General features: G+C 40.3%; 2 protein-coding genes across 2 annotated transcripts in view; one reads left to right on the top strand and one right to left on the bottom strand.

Moving 5' to 3' along the window:
- The first annotated feature begins 217 nt into the window (after window positions 1-217).
- Window positions 218-3737, top strand: Nup107 (nuclear pore complex protein Nup107). The gene is made up of 7 exons (XM_017903633.1): window positions 218-740; window positions 818-1308; window positions 1408-1615; window positions 1697-2550; window positions 2768-3085; window positions 3163-3414; window positions 3501-3737. Exons 1-7 carry the CDS (start codon window positions 218-220, stop codon window positions 3600-3602), a joined length of 2748 nt encoding a protein of 915 aa, XP_017759122.1. The 3' UTR covers window positions 3603-3737.
- Window positions 3738-10507: 6770 nt separating this feature from the next.
- Window positions 10508-23351, bottom strand: part of LOC108550025 (protein Skeletor, isoforms B/C) — a 56762-nt gene continuing 43918 nt past the window's right edge. Inside the window, exons 5-12 of the mRNA XM_017903622.1 lie at window positions 12938-13176; window positions 12672-12852; window positions 12520-12540; window positions 12007-12376; window positions 11624-11944; window positions 11399-11522; window positions 10815-11109; window positions 10508-10660 (exon numbers count right to left, since the gene is read on the bottom strand). Coding sequence (XP_017759111.1) covers window positions 10538-10660; window positions 10815-11109; window positions 11399-11522; window positions 11624-11944; window positions 12007-12376; window positions 12520-12540; window positions 12672-12852; window positions 12938-13176 — 1674 coding nt within the window. The 3' untranslated portion in view covers window positions 10508-10537. The remainder of the gene's footprint in view (window positions 10661-10814; window positions 11110-11398; window positions 11523-11623; window positions 11945-12006; window positions 12377-12519; window positions 12541-12671; window positions 12853-12937; window positions 13177-23351) is intronic.

The following is a 23351-nucleotide window of genomic DNA, read 5'->3' as shown; positions in this document are numbered from 1 at the left end:
AAATATGCGCGTTGTTTATTTGATCATAAATTTTATGGAATACTTATATAGGGAATTTTATTATATTGAAAAAATTCCCTATTTCATTGTTGGTATCTACTGTGAAATTTGAAAACCGGTAGGATTGACAGCCATTCTACGCATGTAAATATTTTTCTCTTGAATGAAATAAGTAATTTGTTTAAACGTTGTTAGATCTTTAAGTCTTAGGTTAAGTATGGATAACTTAAACGATACTACTGAAAATATAGATCATTCTATTCAAATGTTTAATCAAGAAAATGCTCAACGGAAGTCATTTTTGAGGTTAAGCACAAAGAGTACAACTCCTAAAAGATTGTCTTTACAAACCAATAATTATTTACGAAAAGATTTAGATGATTCTTGTCAAATTAATGATATCAGTAGTCCAAAATTATTGGGCAAATCTTATCCTAATTCAAGATCAATGAGGGGACATGATCTCTTGGATATTGACAATTCATTAACACTTACTCCTCATGAAGTTCGAGATATTTTGGCTATATCAGAGAAGACTGATCTCACTTTGAGAGAAATGATGGAAGATAGTGGTGCAACTGGCATGATTTTAAAAGCAAAGGAACCTTGGAGAGATATCATGAATAAACTTTATTATGATTTTTTACATAGTATACAGATGAACGTTTCAGAAACACAAGTATTTGATACTATTGCCGATTTTATACAGAATTGTACAGATACATTAGATATAATGAGAGGTATGTATAATTAATTTATTAACTTTATGTGTGTATTACATTTTGTATATAATATATTTTTTTTTTTTTTAATTTAGGTATGCAGTCAAAAGTAGAAACTACTGAAATTTCAGATGAAGAAATTTCTTTAGAAAATGAAAGAAACACATGGAGACTAATTTATTGTTTATATCAAAATAGAATAAATAGTTTGAATTTTCCTAATCCAATGGAAGATGATTTGGAAGAAAGTAATACATACATATCAGAAAAAGTTGTAATAGATAACCTATTTAAGTCTGAAAGTTACATTAGGGAATATCAATTAATAATAGACTGGTTGGAAAAAAATGCATTAGATCAAGCAGACAAATATCCAACCACAGAACATTTCACAGATAAAACACTTGCATGGGAAAATACTGTGAGACAATTGTTGGCATATAAAGACATGGATCAAATTCCATTTCGTTCATCAAGGCCATTGATATCTTCCTTGGATCCGGATGCTCCAATAAGAGAAGGGAAACCTTTACATGATTTAGATAGAGAAGATGATACAAGACTTGAGAAAAGAATGTTTATAGAGGTACAAGATTTCTTTATTAATGAATTAAATAAAAAAGAAAGATGAGTTAAAAAATTATATTAGAAAAATATGATATGAAAATGTATCTTTTTCAAATAGGTTCGTTGTGGTCGTCTTCAAAAAGCGCAAGCATTAGCCGAACATTGTGGACAACCTTGGAGAGCTGCATGTTTGATAGGATGGATACCTCATCATGATCCTAACTATCAAAATCCATTACCTGATACTAAATTACCTATCGAAGGAAATCCTAATAGAAGCCTTTGGAAATTATGTGCTTGGGAACTTTCCCAAGACAAGCGTGTAGGTAATGATATTCCTATTATATATACCACTAAATATAACTCGCTGAGTATAGGTTTTATATTTAATATTGTTTCATGTTTAGGTCAATTTTATCGCACCATTTATGCTAGTCTTTGTGGAAATGTTCAACAAATGTTACAAGTCGCATCTTCTTGGCAAGATGCATTGTGGGCATATATGAAAACATTATTAGATATTAAAGTAGAAAGGGAAGTGAGAGATCTCGTGATAAAAAGTTTTACGGACATGCCTGACGATTACTGGAACAACGAGATTTCATTGAAAGATGTATTTAAAGAACTTCATGCATCAAAAAATCCGATTATTCGAACACAATCAAATGAACCCGATCACTTAATTCAGAAATATTTGATATTGGATCAAATACCGAAATTGATGACGGAAATAGAAAACATGATAGATTCGAGAACTTGTGATCCTCACTTTCTAAGATTTCTAGCGCATCTGATCTGCTTCTTTCGTCAGATCGGAAAAAATACAAAGGATAAAATAGGAGATAAAGTTTTATTAGCATATGTTCGTGTTTTAATTGAAATGGGTGATCCAATTTTAATCGCATTTTACACAGCTATGTTACCCCAAGAACTTCAAGTAACGAATTATGCCAGTTATTTAGAGTCCATAAAGGATTATGAACAGCGTAAAAAATGTTTAACAGCAGCAGAAGATGCCAATCTAAATGTAGAGGCAATTACGAAATTAGTAGTGGAAAGTATACGTTCTAAAAATATTGAGATTGATCTCTCAGATTTAAAAGGTACTATAACTGATGCGGATATAGACAAGATTAATGCATTGGATTGGTTAATATTTTATCAAGGACAACGAGAAGAAGCATTGTGGCAAACTAATGCCCTTATAAGATATTTTTTGACAAATGAAAAAATTGATGCTGCTAGGAAAGCTTTTAATAAGGTAGAAGGCTGAATAACTTATTAATGTTTTTGACTTCCATTTTGTATGTTATTTAATATTATATTTGGTTTTAGCGTTACTTAGCATTATTTTTTTGTTTCACTTGATTTACTGTATCGAATATTTTATAGTGTTGTTTTTTATTACTTTGATGTTATAAATATAATTAATCATATATTAAAATATTTAGAAATTCTTTGTTTATTAATTTGTGTAGATTCCGGCGGATTCCATTGAATTTATCATGTCTGAATATCCAACTATGGAAGGCACACTAACAAATCTTACAATGACGAACAATCTGTCGAAAAGAGCGTCTTCTGTGATTCGGGAATATCTATGTTATAAAACTTATCTTGATGCTCAAGAAGGTTTCGTCGAGTGGTTTTCTCATTATCATCACGGAAAGCCTACGCCATTGAAAGAGTTGCCTGCATATGCCACATTTACTGAAAAAGTTGCATACGAACATAAAAATGCACAGTACAATGTAGAAATGGAACGTTGGAAGTCTACGATGCAACATCATACTAAGGTTCATAAAATAAAATTTGATACATGTTGATGTAAAATAAAGATTGTTAAACGTTTATAGGATTATTAATTTTATAGGCAGTTAAACAATTATTGTTCAATGTATTACTATTTCCGGATGGTGGGTGGTTGGTTGATTCAAATAATAATAACGACGATCCATGTACACCGGAAGAAGTATCTCGCGAACATCAAATGGAAAAATTACGGGAACTTTGTATTCCAAAAATTACTCTTCTCTTGCATTCTGTGATGTCCGAAATGAATGAACACGCTGATTGCATCCAATTAGCAGATCTTCTTGCTTCTGAACAGTATCAACTTTATAAGGTATATATTTACATGCAGCTTCTATATTATAATAAAATGTTATTGAAAAGGAAGAGAAAAACAATCAATATTTTAATTTATTTTAGGTGTTCCAGAAGGAAAGACTACGCGAAGTATTTAAGAAAATTTGCGAGTCTTCCCTTGTATTGATGGATCAAAAAAAAGATCCTTGGGGATATCCAAAATAAACCTTTTAGGACACTTCGACAGAAAATTAAAAAAGTTTAATTTAATTTAATTGTATGTATAATACGATTTTTTGGAATTCGAAATCAAACAAATTTATGGACATATTTTTATGTTTTTTATAAAACCAGTTTATTGTCAACCACAAGAAGTGAATATAAAATTTGATACAATGTTCAATAATTCATAATCATAATATATTATATACTTCATGATTACTTAGAGGCTCCTTTTACCCAATCGTTAATAAATGTTGCGCTGTCAAAGCTGTAGATTTAAGCTGTAGATTTAAATATTGCAGAGAAACTCAGGGACAATGAAGGACATACATTATCCTGAGATATTTTCATTCGAATAATAACCATCGTAATTCCACGATTTTTCTTTATGGTTTAGCCACTTCTAACTCTCGTACCCATTGTTGGCATCTTTCGGACTTCGGACGTGAATCTTGCGTACAATGAATAAATACATATATCTTTATTTCTATATGTAATTTCAGGAGAAATATTTTTTTAAGGAGCTACGTATCAAACAAAAAGATTGGAACCACGATAAAAAACAAAGATGCTCATGATGTATGGCGTATATTGAAATTTCTAAATCTATTTTCATATGTAGGTGATACTTTTTGCTGGCAAGAGCAGTCTTTTTATAACTTTTTTTTCCGAGAGTATTCTCTCTACGTGGTTTAATGCGTACATTTATATCTTTTGCCCTTAGTTATTATAGGAAAAGAAAAAAAGAAAGGAGAAAAAGAAAACAGATTAATGACATAATTGAACCTTCGAGAACTTGTGTACTGTGTATAAACTATATCAAGAAAATAACACTGCACAGAAATGCTTTCATATGATCGAAAATGATCAATCAAATTTTTATCTTCACATGTTTCTATCAAGAGGATTAATTACGCTTTTCGTAGATTATTTCAAGCGTCAATTTCGCGTAACTATTCACGAACGAATTGGAACAGGAAGAATATATTTCGGAATAATTGACCAAAATATAGATGTTTACTCGATGTTTATACGAATTATTTTCGTTTTATATTTTAGAGTTCTTAGGCGAAGTGGAATTTTACCTGCTTGGACAGCTATTGAAAAAAATTATTGTGTTCAAATTCAATAGTTAATTTGATAGTGAAATAAAATCTAAGAACCCTAGAAGTATAGATTTAATAATATATTATGTTTCGCAAATCTTTGAACTTATTTCAGAAAGCTACAATGCATATGATAAGCTGATCAATCGAGTTCAATGTATTACCAATATTCCATGAAAGAATTTTTATATTATACAACGATCTTGTTGCTGATTTTAAGAAAAATGAATGTCCGACGTGGGGATGCAAATAATAGTGTTGTAGCTTTGTGAAACAAGTTTTCTGAGCATTCGTATCCTTACGATATCTATTTATCGATCGACGATACACAAATCTTTTAGCGTAGAATCAATTTCACCGTGAGTACAATTTTTGCACAATAACAGATAAAAAGAAGAGGAAAAGAAAGGATGACACGTGCAACATTATACATATACATGGCTTAAAATTCACTATACTGCATTGACATCGAAATTCAAACTCGTATACATCTTTGTATGCAGTTAGCAGGCTTACACTCTGGATCTGGATTAGAGCGATTTATTTTCGCATTCACGATGACCATAAACTTCAGACACGTGCGAGTATTTCGGTGTTTGTTAAATAGAATTAGCTGTCGAATAGCACGTAACCTTTAAAATTGGGCAGCCATGTTTAGCCTAGTGTTTAAACCGCTTGAATACTTTCATAGTTTTTCAATAACAGAAGATACGATGTGCGATGGAACGATTAAGATATCGATATGTCTCGAAACCATGTTCGCACGTGTCTCGTAAAAACACGAGAATCTCGACAATTGAATCGACTTTACAGTAATACGAGTACACGATTAATAGAGAGTTATCTTGTTGATTAGCCTAGTCTAACACGTAAACGTTGAAAAAAACGGTTGACAATTGTTTTACCACTCTTGATAAGCTACGTTATTTTTTTTACTTTTTTGTTTACGCGAGAGCTTGATAAATTCGCCGAAACGTTTCGCACACTTACAAGAATTAAACTCATTTTCGTTTCTTCTCCTTCTCGATATATTTCTCGGATAAAGTAGTTGATTTTAAATTTTACTTCCTTTTTTTTTCTTTTTTCGTTTCTTCGTTTAAACTTCACGAACTAAGTTATTTTTCTACGAGATGTTCTAATTACTAATGAGTGTGAGTCAGCATGTTCAAAAACGACTTATCTACGATTACTTGGATATGAATTTATGAATTTCTTTCCCTTCTACTCTTCGCACTCGTGTTCGACCATTAACGGGCTACTAGTCTATTAACTTTCGATCAAATCCAAACACGGCTCATCGAGACGTTCTCCCTTAACGATAAAATATTACAACACTCGCTCAACGTTACTAGTCGTTCAAAAATAGATCCTTAAAATTTGTTAAACACAACTCAGGACGGTCTATCTTAATAAATCAATTCTTATCATGCCACTTTGTACCTTCCCCATATTGCACTCGACGAATTTCCAGATCCTTTTCGAAACTCCCGCCTTCTAAATTCTATACTCGATTCTCGTCTCGTTTCCATTCGTTTCTTCTTTACAAGTACATCACATGTACGCAATTTCGATAATCAGAGGAAGAAACCATAGTATTCCAAGAGTGCAAAGAGCCGAAGCAATTAATATACCGTTTCTCCTTTTTTCCTCTCGCTCTCTACGCCTTGTTCTTAAGTGTGAAAATATATTCTACCACAAGGATAAGATTCAGAAAGATATTCAGTTTTAAAAGTCTTCCAGTTATCTCTACGATATATCGTTGAAACAAGAAGACCTTCGTCGTTACATACATATTGACAGTGTTATACATTCGTTCGATTAATCGACACCATTAAAATCGCTAGTTCGAATGTTCTTTACTTATCTCTATGTTTCATCGCTGAATCTTTCGCTCTTTCCTCTTTCCTCTTTCGATCGATTCTCGATTCGTCCGCAATTTTTTCCTTCTTCTTTACTATTTTACCATTCGACCTTCCGAAATATTCCTCAGACGGCTTTTGGGAAAAATCAGAGACAAATGCCGATCTCGAATATACTCCACGATTTTCATCTAATCTCTTTACATTTAAATTCAAGAAAAAAAAGAAAGACAGACAAAGAGAGAGAGAGAGAGTGTGTGTGTGTGTGTGTGTGTGTGCATGTGTGTGTAAGAGAATGTGGGAGATGGATATTTTTCTTTAAATAAAATACCAATCGAGAACGTTTTTCTTTAAATCTTTCATGCCTTACATTAGGGATATGTTTGTTAGGGATATGTGAGGAGATAATGGTAGAAGAAAAGAAGAAAAATGGTAGAAGAAGGTATAACGAATACAGAAGCCTTTCGAAACTATCAGCCAACAAGGGATCACGCAAAGAGGAACATTCTCGCGAATATTTCGATCTACCATCATCGAATTGAGCGCTGACGAGATAGGATTACGTTCTATCGATCTCTTATGTTTCTCTTATTCGCTTAAATTCCTCGAATCGAAAGATCCTTGCGTGGATCGGCGCGTATGGAAGAGAATTGATACGAGTAAAACGGTATTTGGACTATGATACGAGAGACACAAAATGTAAACATGATTACTCGCTAAAAGGTAACAGCTAACGATTCGAAATTCACGCTTGGGGTGTCGTACACCGAAATGAGGCCATCGTTACGATCTGATCGATGTGTCGCTCGGTGATACGATCGTTCTCAATTCTTCTACATGTTCTCCGTTTCATTCTTTGTTGTTGCTTTTAGATTACACGACGATACAGCGAAAAGAGAAGATTCTCACTTAGCCTCTAAACTATCGTTTGCTCCTTAACTGCTAACAACGTGAGTGACATGGCCGGGCTGCTCCGCGAATAACCCTATGGGGTGAAGTGAAAACGAGAGATAAAGGGACAGAGAGGAAGAGACAGAGAGAGAGAAAGAGAGAGGAAGATATACATGAAACGTGTGTGTATGTATGTATATATATATATATATATATATATATATACGAAAGAGAGGAACAGAGAGAAAAAGAGAGGAGAGGAGAGACGAGATTAGAAGATCTTTATATTCCTATCTAAAACTTTCGTTTGTTCTGTACACTCATTTATATAACTAGTAGCTTAAATCGGCGGACTTGTGGGCCGTTTAATTTCTGCTTTGTACACTTACATCTCGAATAATTGATCCGTACAGATACACAATTTTTCCTTTTTTTTTCTTTTTTCTTTCTTTTTAACAGACGCTGTCCCGCTACGGAGCGTTTTCGTCGTGGCGCCATCGCGAATGGCTACATTATTGTCAGGTCTAATCGACCAACACGACCCATTCGTCGATATTTGTACTTGAAGGGTACGATCGTGATTATTGTCCGAATCGTGTCAAAATTCAGAACGGTAAAACGTATCCATGAATATTGTCAAAGGTTCGAGCAGCGTTGCTTCCTTATTGTAAGTCGTTTGGATACGTCCTACCATCCCCACCATAAAATATAGGATTCTTTAGCCGCAAATAATTGCTTTATTGTCCGAGTAAGTTTGGCAGACGACCGACCCTTACGGCAAGTAGCTCGTTTATTGTCTCGAGTGAAAGCTCCAAAATGCAGGACAGCGATTCGCAAGGAGCCTTTTCCGAAATGTTCCATCTTCCTCCTTGCTCGCCCGACTACCGCTCGATTCTTCGGAGCAGCCCCCTGAACTTTCGATCTGGCACATAGGTACCATATTATTGTCGTTCACAGGAGTAGGAGTTTTATATCCGCTTACGTGCTACAATCCGCCTCGCTCTCTTAGACTCGCTTAGACTCAGACTTAGGACTTAGGACTTAGGACTCGCTTAGAAAAAAGAAGGACAGATAAGGGCGAAGGGGTAGAAAGCAGTAGAAAAGGAAGAAGAACGGAAATGGCGACGAGGCTGCGTTATTCTAAGCGATGCAGATGCGAAGAAAATCCCGTGGAATCCTTTCCAGGACTTTGTCGCTGTCGGGTATGAAAGCGGAAACATTGGGATTGAGACGTGTCGTATCGTGTACGTTAAGCGAGTTGTCGACTCCGTCTTATTGTCGCTTAATCAATTTTACAAACGCGCGTGGTACGTATGCCTATTTAACACCGTTGATTTTTCGACGCATCTGACGTGAAAGCTTGGGCAACGATGTCCAATGTATTCGTCGCACGGTTTCAAGAATTATTCGATGGGGCAACGAGTCGAAAGGTATGGATACTGTCGTGTGGTTATCGCGATAGGTAACTGCAAACGAATGTAAATTGGACAGCGTTGACAGCTAAACGACGCAAGTTTCCGAATTTTGATTTTGGTATTTCATATTATATGCATGTAGTACCTCATGTAATGTATGTATGTTTAATATATATATAATGTTTATGTTAGGTATGTATGCATATGTAATTAAATAGAGGCTGGTCTTCGTGCGATAAGCAATCGGAATTGCAAAGAATTTTGTTCGCTGCTGGCAATTTTGAGGACACCCCGTTACTTAGAATCTGGATACCGTATAGCTTTTATATTCACGTTTAAAAAGTGGGCGAGATATATCTTTTTCGCTACTTTGATATTCTCTACTTCTCTAGAGTGATTATGTATTTTTCTGATTTCTTGGTTGCACAACATCTTACTTTCTGCACGTATCGCGCTAGTTGTCGATTTGTACGTCACTTTGAATAGGTATCTTTGATTTCTCGTTAAGTCAGGCTAATCGTTTTACTCGATATATCTTTATAAAATAAAATATTTATCATTTCTTTTGCGAACTCGCGACGTACGATACGTTTAACGCGCTAGAAACCAGTTCCTAAGTACTACAGGGCATCTCTTGACCGAGTGGTTCCTAATTCGTGTAATTAGAGAAGTTTATTATCTGTACCCAAGGCACATTTTATACTTTCATTCCGTTTTAGGAAGGTCCACTCTATAGTATGTACATATTATAGCATTGTTACACGTATAGGGGATAGTTTGTAACTGTATCACCCTTAAATTACATAATGTCTGACGTTACCTTGTACATATTTTCTTGTTTTTTCTTCAGCGATTCCTTCATCGTTCGCTACTCTACGTATTATTGTCAAGTCGACAGCATTTATAAATGTATGTATATCTTAAGTACTACTCAATCTTTAATGTTACATTATACTCAACTATAGCTTTGTGCAAAATTTACATTGTACATGTACCACGGATACTTTCCCCGTTCTTTCGTTTATCACCGATATGCACCGATCGTATCGATCGATTCTCTTCGACGAATTATATTTCTCCCCTCTAACGATGAACAACATCGAGTTTCACGAGTTATTGTCAGAAATTATCCACGTTTATACCCCGCTCCCGAATTATTATTAATGTCAGAAATTATTCTCCCTCTCCTTTTCCTAAGTAGTCTCTTAAATTCTTAAATTCTTAGTCTCTTAATTTCTTAAAAATCACCTCGAATCTCGTACTCATCACACAGTCCCGTGTTAATATGTGAGTATGTATGTATATAATATATATGTATTTATATGTACGTGTATATATAAATATAAATATACCTATACATATCTATACATAATATAATATGAAATATTGAATCTGATAGATCTTAAAAATATTCTGCTAATCTTTTACGTACAATTAAACCTTACGAGCTAAATACTTTCTTACAACCTTGTATCGTGTTCAGCAGATTTTAACAATCGCTTTGTGTTTTTGTTTTATCACCGTCGTTATTTATGCGAGCTTTGTTAGAATTCGATTTTCCTTTCTCATCCATTTTTTTTTCTTTTTCTTTTACTTTAGCTTAGTCGTCGCACCGTACGCTCATACTTTCCCGGGGATTTTCCGCTAAACGATATTTAAGGGATAATTCATCTTACGAATGTTAACATACTGATGACGATCGTCGCTGTGACCACTGGCAATAACGACATGATCGCGTGTGCGCTGTTGACAACGTGTATCTTCCAGCCCAGATTATTGTGCGCGTAACACTGCGAAGAAAAGAAAATTTTTATATCGAAACATACTTTTCACTCGTGGTACATTATCGTCTCGTTACGTCTCAGGTCCAAAGTGTCCAAATATGTAAATATCCGTACGATATGTCGTCAATACCACATCGATTAATACCTTGATGAATCGTACCTGGTAGTAAACGATATCCGGAGTGTCTTCTGTCACGTTCCAAACGAGTTTCGCAGGCTCACCTTTCACACATTCTAATCTAAGTGTTTCGAAGAAACTCTCAAAAGTCTCCATCTTTTCGCTCATGTCTACGGTTTTGTGAACCCATTCGCAGTAACGACCAGCAGCCGTTGGATAAGGATATCCATCGCTGTCGTATTTTACTCCGGCGAATACTCTTTGTGCCATTTGCTCGTTCTCGGTCTTTTGGTCGAATCCACCTTCTGGACTGTCGGTGATGTAAAACGGGTGGTACCTGCATGGAAAAAGCGCATTTTCGCATTCTATGCAGAGCCGAAATTACACATTCCGGGGCTAATTTAACCGGCATACGATTCGTAAACGAAAGTTCGATTCGCGTGGTTCATTGTCAGATTCAATTCCAATTTTGTGCAGAAAATTTTGCGCAGAATTGCGATTAAATGGCCATGGGCAAGGTATGCGAATACTATGGATTCCGTGTAATTATTAAACGTCAAAGTGATGGCGAAATGAAGGAAACGGAATATAAACTGGATTACTAATAGTTTGATATTTCAACTCGCCTAGCTGGATTAGTTGGATCATTCCCGCCCTCCACTATGAACGTGTACGTCTCTCCTCTCTGAACAGTGATTTCTGGGAGCAGCAAATCGTTGATGTACCACACGATTCCCCAAGCAGGTCGTCCTACATTTTAATTTTCGATCGTTAGAAAGCTAAATCAGTGATATAGAAATTGCACGAAGAGATAGAATCTTTGAACGCATCTAAAACAGAGGAAAAGACACCTGTGATAGTGGAGTATCCTCTACTCCCACCAGCAGGCCCTATCCTCGCGCTGAACGTAGTTTCGTTGGTAATTTGGGCTACCGTCCAGGGTTTGATGTCAGACATGTCCGGGAGGTTGTAGAGGGAATTTGTACACTCGTGTACGTTCCTCGACGTAAAATCAATACGAATGTCCTCGGATGTCTTGTCGAAGCTGTGATGAGCATTAGCTTCTCCTCTCATATTCAGTGGTCCTATCGCCGCGATTATGCTTGTTTCCCTGTTCGGGATCATCCTGTCCATCATCGGCTCGTTCGTGCTCATCGGTCTCATGTAAGTAACTAAAACCACGAACGTTGAAACACACGGTGGTCACGAATGACGGATAAAAAGAGACTCTCACCTGTCGTTATTCCGTTCTTTCTTTCCCCGTGTATAAGAACCACGTCGTTCTTCCCTCCAACCCTTTCATCCGGACATACGCCATTTTTACCGTCACACTGCGCGTAATCCGATATATAGTAGTCCTCTGCGATGAATTTACCGGTACTGCTGTTGTAAGCGGCTACCACCACATCGCCGCCGATCATTTTAGGCTTCCCCTCGGAACCGGATAAACCAAACGCAATGTACTCGTTCTCTTTAATCTTCGCGGACACTCTGATCTGAATGTCTTCCTCTATCATCTCCCACTGGACTTGTATGCGACCATCCAGTAACTCCTTGCAATTGGTCAGCTCGTATTTGGACGCAGGCGGTGACGGTGTGCTTGTCTGGAAAATCATTAACAAGTATTTTTCGTTTACACGCGAGTAGTATATATATGTACGTATATAAATTCAAGATGGCTTTTTTCCAAATTTCAAAAGAATTCTTTCTGATAAATCAAAATCATCTAACGCTCTACTTTACTTACAGGATCGTACCACCAAGGCGGCTATCCCGATAAAAATACATTTCATTAATGAAATGTCTGACATTCGATTGAAAAATTTGAATTCTTTAAGAAATGTACGAGTTCCGTGGAACGAGATTTCGTTCCCTCGCGAACAATTCGAGTGCAGTTACCGTGATTTTCGTTTGCCCAAGGGCAGGTGGAACTTCGATGTCGTTCGGTATCAGGACATGTCCGAAATTGTGCTTGTGCTGCACGCACCAAACCGCCAGCCAATCGATGTCATACACGGTCAAGTTCCCTGGCAGAACGATTTCAATGTCCACACCTTGGTATCCCCTCAGTACAGCCGAACTGTGGAGAATAATTTTCGTCGATGGTCACGGGCTGTACGAATTTGGTAGGAATTTTCAAACCGGTGAACGGGTGAATCGCATACCTGTTCTTCTCGTTTGGTACTTTGATGCCGAACGTGTTGGGCTCCTGCCCTTTCCCAACCCAGAAATATGCATCCGGCCCGGCGCCGTCGTAATGTAGATTCGGAATGTAAATAGTTTTGCTATCTAGAATGGTGATGTTCCCGCTACGAAGACCGTGTGCCAATCTCGAGAATTCAGGTAGCACCGTTATCTTCGGAGCTGTCATATTCACCGGGATGAAAACGTCACCGAAGTTGAGCTGTGATAAATCAGAGACACGCTTGATCCTCCTGGATAGTTCAATTTGACTATGGAGAATCGAAAGGTTAGTCACGGAGGGGATTATCGAGGAACGACGCGATTGACAATTTATGGTTGGCGATAATCAACGATTTGCATGGTCCGAGAGTTTCCTCCGATATTTTATTTACAACAACGCGTTATTACAAAAATTTCTCTAAGATTTCTCTAAAATTTCTCTAAAATTTCCCGCACGTAGGACAAAGTTTCGCCAGGTAGTTTGATGAATCGATGGTTCGATTTGCTCGTGGAAGGGCGAAAAATCGAAAGAGAAAGAGAGATCGGTTTCCGGCGTTGAACAGGAACCGTCTCATCGAGCTGTCTTTCAAGGGCCGCATATTTACACCCTGCCAGTCGAAAAAGTCGATCCATCATTCCTTACCCCCTGTTGAAGCTGACGTACCGATAGGGGCTGGTTTGTGGTCGTTTACATTCTAAGTTCCGTCAAACGTTTGAATAAGCGAGACGTGGAAGTGGAATGACGGCGGAAAGAAGAAGAGAGGCACGCAAATGGAGAGGAGGAGCGTGAGAAGGGTGGAGAGAGACGGGGAGACGGAGAAAGTAAAAGAGAAAGATCTCGAGCGGGACCTCGTAAAATCCGAGAAACGGATTCCACCCCGTATACAGGGTGATCTACTCTCTTATCCCCCCGGGAACGTTTTATGGGAGAAAATTCAGCGCTCGCAACGATTTTTCAACTCATTCCGTAACCCTGGACAAATCTATTTCTCGTGCGATACAATTTTATACACTTCCTCTTTCTCCCCTTTTATTTCCTGCCTTTTTTCTTCTATCCGCGCCCCGTTTTCACCTTATTCGTTTAAGAAAACGTTCTCGCTGCTCCATCCCCTGTTACTCGATCTGGAAGCTTCCAAGAAGCTTATGAAACGAACTCCTTCTTTCTCTTTCCCGAATGAAATTTCATCGAAATTCAACGCGCGTCCCGAATTTTTATTCCAGCATTTCTCCACAGGCTTAAGGTCCTACGCGCACGTGTGATTGGTGCGGGCCGATTAACCAGCTCTATCGCTCGCTATTTTTCTATTGTCTTTTTTATCGACTCCTCGAAAAGTGTGCCAAGAGTCGAAGATTGAAAAGTCGGTGAATATCTTCGACGTCTTCGATATTCCGCTGAAGGCTACTGTATACGTGGCCTGATTCCAACGTTTCGAGATGTTCTTTGGAACCAGCTCCCAGACTTTTGTCTACAAAGGAATCGATACGCGCGATACCTTGAACTGACGATATGAGTTTTCCATATCAGGGTCGTTCGAGTCGTTAAATTATTTGCTTTTCCCTTTCGACCAACCTTTCCAGCCCCGGAAACGTCGTTTCGACACGACCACGAAATTCGCGGGAGAACCGGTCTTTGGCAACTTTGTACCTTTTATTACCTCCGTTGTGACTTGGTCCACGGGGTGGAAAGCGCGGAAGACTTCAAAGAATACCTCCTTGAAAATCGTCCCTTCAGCTCGGACTTCAAGCGGATTGTATCGCGTTCCGAGATTCCGCGAGAATCTCTTCGACGAATTCCAACGTGCGAAACGATGGTGGCTAAACGATCGTGGACGGGTCTTGAGCCGTGCGCGAAGGATCGATTAATAATTTGCCGGTGAGTCCGTAAGTTACCAGCCAAGAAAACTTTCGCATTAAACGAACCAGGCACGCTTCAAAGGGCGACAGCATCGAGACAGCGTCGCTTTCAGGATTTAATCTTCCTCCGATGTACACTCCTTTCGCGCATTCAACCGACAAATTAACGCTGACCTTTGTTCCGAAACTTGACAGCGAAGAAAATGAGAGATTTTGCCGGGAAAACTGGAAACGGAGGAAGAAAATGAATTCGAAACTTTCCGCCATCTTAGTCCCCGGGATAAAGCCGGTATTATACCGATGCTTGGAAAATAGAGTGGCCCGGCTTCCTTTCCAGTTCTCTCCCAAATCCGCACTTCGTCGAATACTAATTCCATCGTTAATAATAATGATTATCGGCAAGCCGAGCCGACGTTACCCTCCCGAGGGTGAGTTTGAAATTTGCACGCGCATTAATCCCATTTCGTTTAAGGGCTCGTCAATCATATCGACCCTCAGCGAGCGGCTATGTGCTCGCGAATACACAGACAGATAGATCGAGAAAGAGCGAGGGAGAGAGAGAAACGGAGATGCTGGATACCAATGAACTAGAACTCGAGCTTAATGGTGTTTTGAGTGAGCACGATCTGCTTAAAATTGGTCCTTGTGCGAGTACGCGAGTCGAGGGTTCGACCGACAGTTTCTACGCTGCATCTCGCGATGAATGAATTAATCGAGCCGCTCATTTGACAAATTAATTAATTTCGCGGGGCGAAAAGTAAAAGTTTATTTTAAACATAAAGGATCGGGTATTTTGCAACTAGGAATAACCCTTTGACTACTGTGGGCGCCTAAAGGCGCTTAGAGATCTTGCACTTGTGATACTGTGAACACCTAAAGGAGCTCGGAAGTTCTTTTGCTGTGAAAATTTAAGTATATACAGTAACAATTTAATGCAGAGTACGAAGAAATAAATAACGTTGTTTTAATGTAGTGGAATATAGTATTATTACTTGAATATACAATAATTTCTCAGAAATGCACACCTAACGAAATTTTTGCACCCAAATGCACCCAAAATTTGTCGTCCTTGGTGTACATCGTAGTGGACTCCTACTGTATGATATGGCTGGTGTGTTTCAAAGTCTGCCGTAGTCAAAGGGTTAAGAGACTCGAAGAATGGAGTTAACCCCTTCGCCTAGAATATCGTGCGAGGCTCGTGGTAAGGAAATCGGGCCAAACACGAGTATCACGGACGAGAGGCGTGGTTTGTAGACACGACCGAAGGTAAACATCGTGGGTTAGGCTCGTGGTTAATTTTCGCAGATGTTTCCTGTATCAGTTGCGTGTTATTCTTCGCATCGTTCGCATAAAATGGTTCCACGTGTCTCAACGTCTCCGATTTTTCTGTTATCACACGCGTCATTGCAACTTAAATCACGAGGCAAGGGGTTAAAGGTAGACCTACCACGTTCGATTGAATGATCGGTGAGTGAAGAAATGACGAAGATATTTAAAAGTTGATTAAATTTGTATTAAAAAGAGATAAGAATTGAGGAATCTTTTAGAAAAAGGGGGTCATTCCTTATTATAGTTTTGCGAGATTTCGATTCTGGATATCTCGGAATATAATTTCGACAGACGAGTCTTTTCAAAGGGTTCTACGATCTTAAATCGAAAGTTCGAAAATGGTGATTTAGGCAGTGATAGGTTCAGAGTTAATCTAATAATATAAACGGTTCGATCGTTGAATCGCCCCTTGCACTCGGCGATTTCTTTGTTACAGAAGAATAGTAATTCGAAGACTTTCTGCCATAAAGTCGACGATATTTTTAAAACGGTAAATAAGAAATCGTACACAAATTAAGATGCAGGATTATTTTACTTCGACATTCCACACATCGTTGAGTAATTTTAAATTTTATACATTAATTAACATCGTTCTTTAGAATCTGATTAAATAGCGACTGAGGGTCGTCTCACGAGTGCAAGATGTTAATAATTCCTTGTTATTCGTGATATTCAAACACTGCGCGATATTATCTAAATATTCAAAGAAGAGACAAATAATTATGGAAATTATAGGAAAAATATTGCACGATGTTATCTACACCCCTAAAGGGAGGGTAAATAATTATGGAAATGGATAAAAAAGCGTTCAAAATATTTAAATTTTTCGAATTGTTTTAATCGAAAAATAGTGCAGTGCGATTAATCGCGAGTCGAAATTATGAAGTCCAACGGAGGTTCTTCAGGATTACGTGAGTGGAGACGATACAGAATGATCAAATTTGACGGCACCCACGCGTCTCCACTCGATATTGAATGCTAACCCTTGACATTAAATACTTTTCATTCCCGCGTTACGATCACCCGCATGATCGCACAAGCTCCCGTGAAAAATTCCGCTTTGTACTCCGCTCGATCCGTTTCGTTTAATTACCGAGCTTCCGTGACATTTTCCGCGATCGATTTACTTTGCTCTTTTACACAGATCCCATACGAGATCTCGCTGGATCATTTCGAACAGTCGTAGAACTTTCCATCATGATTCGAATGGGAATTTTTACCTGGAACCCATCGCGCGATTCCCATTGTTCACACGGAAGTTACCAAAGGGGAACGCAGGAAGTCATTTCGACGTTAATTACAGAAAGGATTACGCGATTTCTGTGTCAAATAATTAGCGGTTATTTATTAACGATCCTGGAACGAACTTTCGACTGGAATCGAGTACGTCAAATTTTTCGCATCTTTTGTACACCTGTCGTACAATGGGAGCAAATAATGTTCGAATAGAGATCAATTATTCAAAGTTTGACAATCGATTCGTTCCAGAGAAATTAACGATGTTCGTGAAAACTGAGATCGGTCGGAGAACCGAGGTTTCCAGTGAACTGGTAGATTTCGCGAGAATCGATTGTTCGATCATGGTTTCGATGAAATCTCACGGGAAGAAGAGACCAGCAGTTTATAAACCGGGATGCAATGGCGGCCAGGGTTCCTCATCAACTCGATACCTTTGATCTGCTTGTTATAGGCTGGTCGAAGTTTCACTGGGGATCCCTACAGACCCTAATAGACTGTTTATCTCGTAAGCCCGGATTTAGATCTGAATCGGGCTTTATTATGCGAGTCTTAAGTCTATATATGCGCCACGCACGTACCCGTGCCCCAATCTCTTTAAACGTAATGCCTTTCACGTGGCGTGGAGAACTTGCCGTGTGTCGAGAAGCAATAAATATGAATCACGATTCCCTATCGTGCTATCAAAATTTAAGCACTCGAATATTTCGAGATTCGAACATTTGGACAATCGAAAATTGGGGGCACTTGGGGGTGTAAAAATTCGAAGATTTGCAATGTCGGGTTAGATCTCGAAAATTATACTTTCCAGATAAACTCAACGGGGGTGATTTTTCCTAGGCTATTCTAGACGTGACCAACTCTCCGTTCTGTTGATTTGGATTAAGATCCGCGCCGTGGCGACTGCTGAGCACAATTCACGGGAGTGGTCCCCGTGGACGAGCGCGATACGGCCGACGCTGATATACTCGTTATAGCCCTGGCGGGTGCACGAACAGTCGATATTCAATCAAATAAATCCCCCTAACAAACTGAAGAGTCAGAGATAGCATCAAGAAACAATCCCGGAGAAAGGGAGGCACCTACGCAATCAACGACGAGCGGATCTTATAATTTGGGCTTGTAACTGGAAAAATATTATATCCACGTTGCTCCTGTCATTGCGTTATTATATTCAACCTCTTGAAAAATTTTAGAAACTTTCTTAACCTCTTCGTCTAGAATATTCTGCGAGATTCTGGTAAGGAAATAGGACCGACCAAGAGCGTGAGAAACATAGTTTCTAGATGGAATTCAATATAAACAAAATATGGGCTAGGCTCACGGTCAATTATATCCACGTTGCTCCTGCCATTGAATTATGATACTTAACCTCTTGAAAAATTTTAGAAACTTCCTTAATACTAAAACTACCGATCTTTAATGGGTACGTAACTATAACGTGCACAGATTATAGTAATTTCAGCGGTACGATGAATATGAGTGAATATATTGATTACAGTTCTTTCTTAATATGAGTTGATACCAATTTTATTCTTAAAGCAGGTGTATGTGTTCGGTGATTGCAAAAAGGAAAATTCTGGGACAAGTCATTTTCACTGGGTTGGTAGTTCCAGTGTTAACCTCTTCGTCTAGATTATTCTGCGAGACTCTGGTAAGAAAATAGGACCAAACATGAGCGCGAGAGACGTAGTTTCTAGATGGAATTCAATATAAACAAAATATGGGCTAGGCTCACGGTCAATTATATCCACGTTGCTCCTGTCATTGCGTTATTATATTCAACTTCTTAAAAAATTGTAGAAACTTCCTTAACCTCTTCGTCTAGAATATTCTGCGAGACTCTGGTAAGGAAATAGGACCAACCATGAGCGTGAGAGACGTAGCTTCTAGATGGAATCCAATATAAATGAAACACAGGCTAGGCTCACGGTCAATGTTCGCCTTCGTGTCTTTCAGCCTCTGTTATGTGTTATTCTTCGACGTGTTCAGATGTGTGCTCGAGGTGTGACTGATTTTTCTGTTGAACATGCCACGCCCCATTGGAACTTCAAGTTTCTGACCGAGAATTTGGTTAGTAACATTTATTTTACATTCTTATAATTCTTTCACCGTCCTAAGAAAAATTTGAGGTGGGTGATTGCGTGATCCATGAGCAATATTAGAGGAATCGATTCGAAGATTTTCGTTGGACACAGAGAAGATACCTGCCTATTAATTATGCCAAGGAAACTAGTAATTTACGTAGCTAGAAAAATAGTAATTTAGACGTGCTTCTGCAGTGGTTACGATTATCTTCATTTAATTTTCCCCCATGTCCTTTTGCCTCGGTTACGTATTATTCTTGAAATGGCTCAACGTGTGACGGACTCCGTTGTTGATTATGCTACGCGCCATCGGGACTCAAATCGTAGGGCACGAGGTTAAACCAATTACGTTTCTTCCACATTTCCTAAGCGTTCTAACGCATTATAGCACTTCACGTTTGCCGATCGTTTCGATCTCTCGTGGCGATAATCTGCACACGGGATCTGGATGGCGGGAAAGGAGGATACGACGATCCATCTGGATCTAAGAGACTCCGGACAAGTCATGGCTGTATATTATTTTAGCACCTTATCAGTCCCGTATCGTCCCCAGTCAGGCAGGCGTTCCCCTTCACGCTGGTCACCCCCTGTTGCGAGGCGCACGTTCTTACGGAAATTGAGACATCGAGCCTCGTTAGGTTCGATAGCAACGCCCCTTATCCCTATTCTCCATCAAACGAGAGCAAACGCACATTATGTTGCACTTTACTGCTACCGGGCCAGCGAGACATGTCTGCCATGATTATCGTTCGACGTTCTCCCTAACAGACGATTAAATTGATAACGCAGTCACAGTCTAACCTTCGCGTCTGCTACCCAGACTATCTTCGGTCTTCGACTTTTTGTCCAACTGTTCGACTAGTCGAGGAAGATGACCTCGACGTTTTCACAGAGAATACGCGATCCGTTTCTAAGGGAGACGAGGATTCTAAGAACGACAAAGGTCGTCCGATCGGAAGGCTAGCCTCTATCTGTAGTACTAAGAATCGTGTTGAACAAGGTCAAGACGTATCGCGTTCTCGCGAGGTCCTATGCAAGATTCCGACCCAGAGTCCAAGCAATTGGCTGAAATCGGAGCTGAAAGGAACCGCTTTCGCCGAGCAGCGTTCGTTGGACTCGATGTAGGTGGTAAATTAAAACCCCCCTCCTCGTAATTCCTCTATATCTTAGGTGGCGGATTTAATGGAACTTTTTTTCACCGAAACTTTATACTAACCGAGGATAAGCTCCCGTTAAATACGTTCCACCGGTCTAATTACACGGATTTCTCGCATCACTTGCATCTTCTTTCTGGCTGAGCTGTTCCCACGCCGCTTGGGGATTGATACCGCTTACTCGCCAACGAATATCCGTAATTGGCCAACATTCAGCGCGATACTATTTCGACGCGGATAGATTTCTCGAATTCTGCTACCGTTCAATCCACCTAACCCGATCTCAGCGAACGGAAACGCGTGTGAAACGTTCTTGGAATAGCGGGGGTTCAACGTCTCCGGGCGGCGGGAGATCGGGAGAGACTGTATTGCGAGTGCAGGCCGATCTAGGGCACACGGTCGACATTCACTCGCGAAATCCTTGGAAATTTAATTATGCCTCGGTGCCGGAGGTTATCAGAAAGTGGCGTGTCGCGTGTTTTCTGAATAGGGCCGACCAATTGCCAAGGTATACAGCCTCGCCGGCGGAGCAACATCAGCAGCAGATTCCCTCCCTGTCCTGCATGGAATGACGAAACTTTCCCGGCTGCAGGAGGACCGGTGGGCGGTCCTCCGGGATACCTGGAACTTTCGCAAGCTCCCGTCCAATCGGCGTGTCGGGAGCGAGAAAGATATATAGAGGGGAAGCGGATGACAGAGGGTGCGAAAGAGAGACGAGCGACCAGAGAATCGGTTGGAAAGAGAGAGTCGCGGGAAAAGAGACGGAAGAGGGACCACGAGAAACCGACGCGACGAGCGGGGTGAATGAGTGAAAAAGGGGGAGAGAGGGAGAGGGAGAGAGCGAGAGGTACGATGGAGAACGAAGAGGAAGCGAGAAAGAGATCGGAGAACCGATACACAGGGACGGAGACGACAGAAAGAGAGAGGGGGTGGGATGAGTTATAGAGGGAGAAAGGCGAAAAGAAAATTATAGAAAGAAAAGGTAGAAAGGAGGAGAAGTTGAAGTAGAGAAAAGCAGAAGAATAGGCCGAGAAGCGAGGGTAACAGGTAAAAGAAAAATCCAGCAACGAATCGGAGGGAGAGGGAAATAGACCGGGGGTGAGAATGGGAGGAGGACACGAGACGGAATTCGCTCATTCGCTTCGCAACGAAAAATGATAACTTTTGTTGAAGTACGTTGGTGGTCAGACGCGAGATACTAACTTCGTTCTACTTCGCCTCGTTCCACTCATTTTGCTTCTCCCGTTTTCGCTAACCGGCGCTACCAACCCGCTCTCTCTTTCTGCACCATCGCCAGCCAACCACTCTGCCCGGTATTTCATTTCCACGTCTACTCGTGTGTACTCGACCACTTATGTGTATCGCGATGCTGCCTGCGCAGGTACTGTTCATATGTACCGGGCAAATGCTCGGTCGGCCACCCCTCGCAGCCGGGGGGTTACTTAGACAGTGAAAAAGTCCGGGACTGCCGGTGTTTCGTACTCGTGTTAATTTTCCACTCGCCGCGATATTGTTCGCTTTTTGCAACGCGCGATAGCGCTCGCGATGCTCGTTAATACACCGTTCCGTTCCGCAGACGGGGAAAAACGCGCGGCTAACTGGATAGACCCCGTCGATTAGCGTCGCTGTGTTAAAATTTCGATGGCGTACCGATTTTTCCAAGCGGAAAGGTAATTTTATAGTTTTGGCCAGCTTCCAGCGGTATTTGCCGCCCGGCGTACGTGTGTATGCCCTTATATGCGTGATTGCAGCACCGTCATGCACCTGATGCACCGTTGTGGCTGCTTTGAAATGTGTGCGGAGCTTTGGGGTGGCCTCAAAATGGCGTCCTGTTACAGTACACACCACCTCCCGGTTCATGGGCTACATTACGCGATTACAAACGAGGTTTCTTCGTAGAACCGAACAGTCGCGTCATGGCGACGTTTCGCGTGCATTTGTCACACGCACGTCTCCATGGCTCGCGAGAGTATCGATACAGGGAGAGATCTTCGTATCAGCGGAGAAATTATTCCGATTTACGGGATAGTACCGTGGAAAAAGTCGAAGAAACCGCGAATGGAATTTACTCGACACTCTTAATCCCTTTGATAATGTTCGCTGCTCTCGGGCAGCATCGGTGGTCCACTTTTAAAACGAGGACCAACGAGAAAGCCCCGATAAGACGGCATTCACGTGGCGTTTCAGTCACAGAGAATCCTTGTTAGCGACGCCGCGACATTGTCCCTTTAAAATTCAAAGAGCCTTTTGCGACCGTCGATCGAAAGTGTCTTCGATGTTGGCGAACGAGGTGCTCGAGGTCCGAGCGTGGCCATCGGCCGAGACTTCTTAAAATGGCGGCTCTTTGAGGCGTCGAAGACGTCGCGGCGCATCGAGACAGGGGTAACGACCATCGCGCCACGAGCACCGTTGTTCGAGAAGAGAAAAGACGGGGAACTAGGAAAGGAAGGAAGTTTTTCGAGTGGTGGAAAGTCGCGGGAAACAATGAGAGGATAAAGGATCGGGGGTGACGCGGGATGGTGAACGTGGAGGAGGACGAAAAGGAGGAAATGAAGACGAAGCTAAATAATTTTGGCGAGGAAGAGGGTAACTGGTAACGGTAACTGGTAACGGTAACTGGTAACTGGGACGTGGTAGGGGATCTTTGCAGATACAGCGGTAGAGAATGAGGAAGCGGAAGTGAGGGCGAAAATGGTGATGACAAGGACGCCATGGGGAAGAATTTTGGAGGGAAA

Source organism: Eufriesea mexicana, unplaced genomic scaffold (genome assembly GCF_001483705.2).
Source record: "Eufriesea mexicana isolate 0111107269 unplaced genomic scaffold, ASM148370v2 scaffold4744748127, whole genome shotgun sequence".
Classification (NCBI taxonomy): Eukaryota; Metazoa; Arthropoda; class Insecta; order Hymenoptera; family Apidae; genus Eufriesea; species Eufriesea mexicana.
Note: the sequence above shows the minus strand (reverse complement) of the source record. Positions and strands in the feature narration are given on the sequence as shown.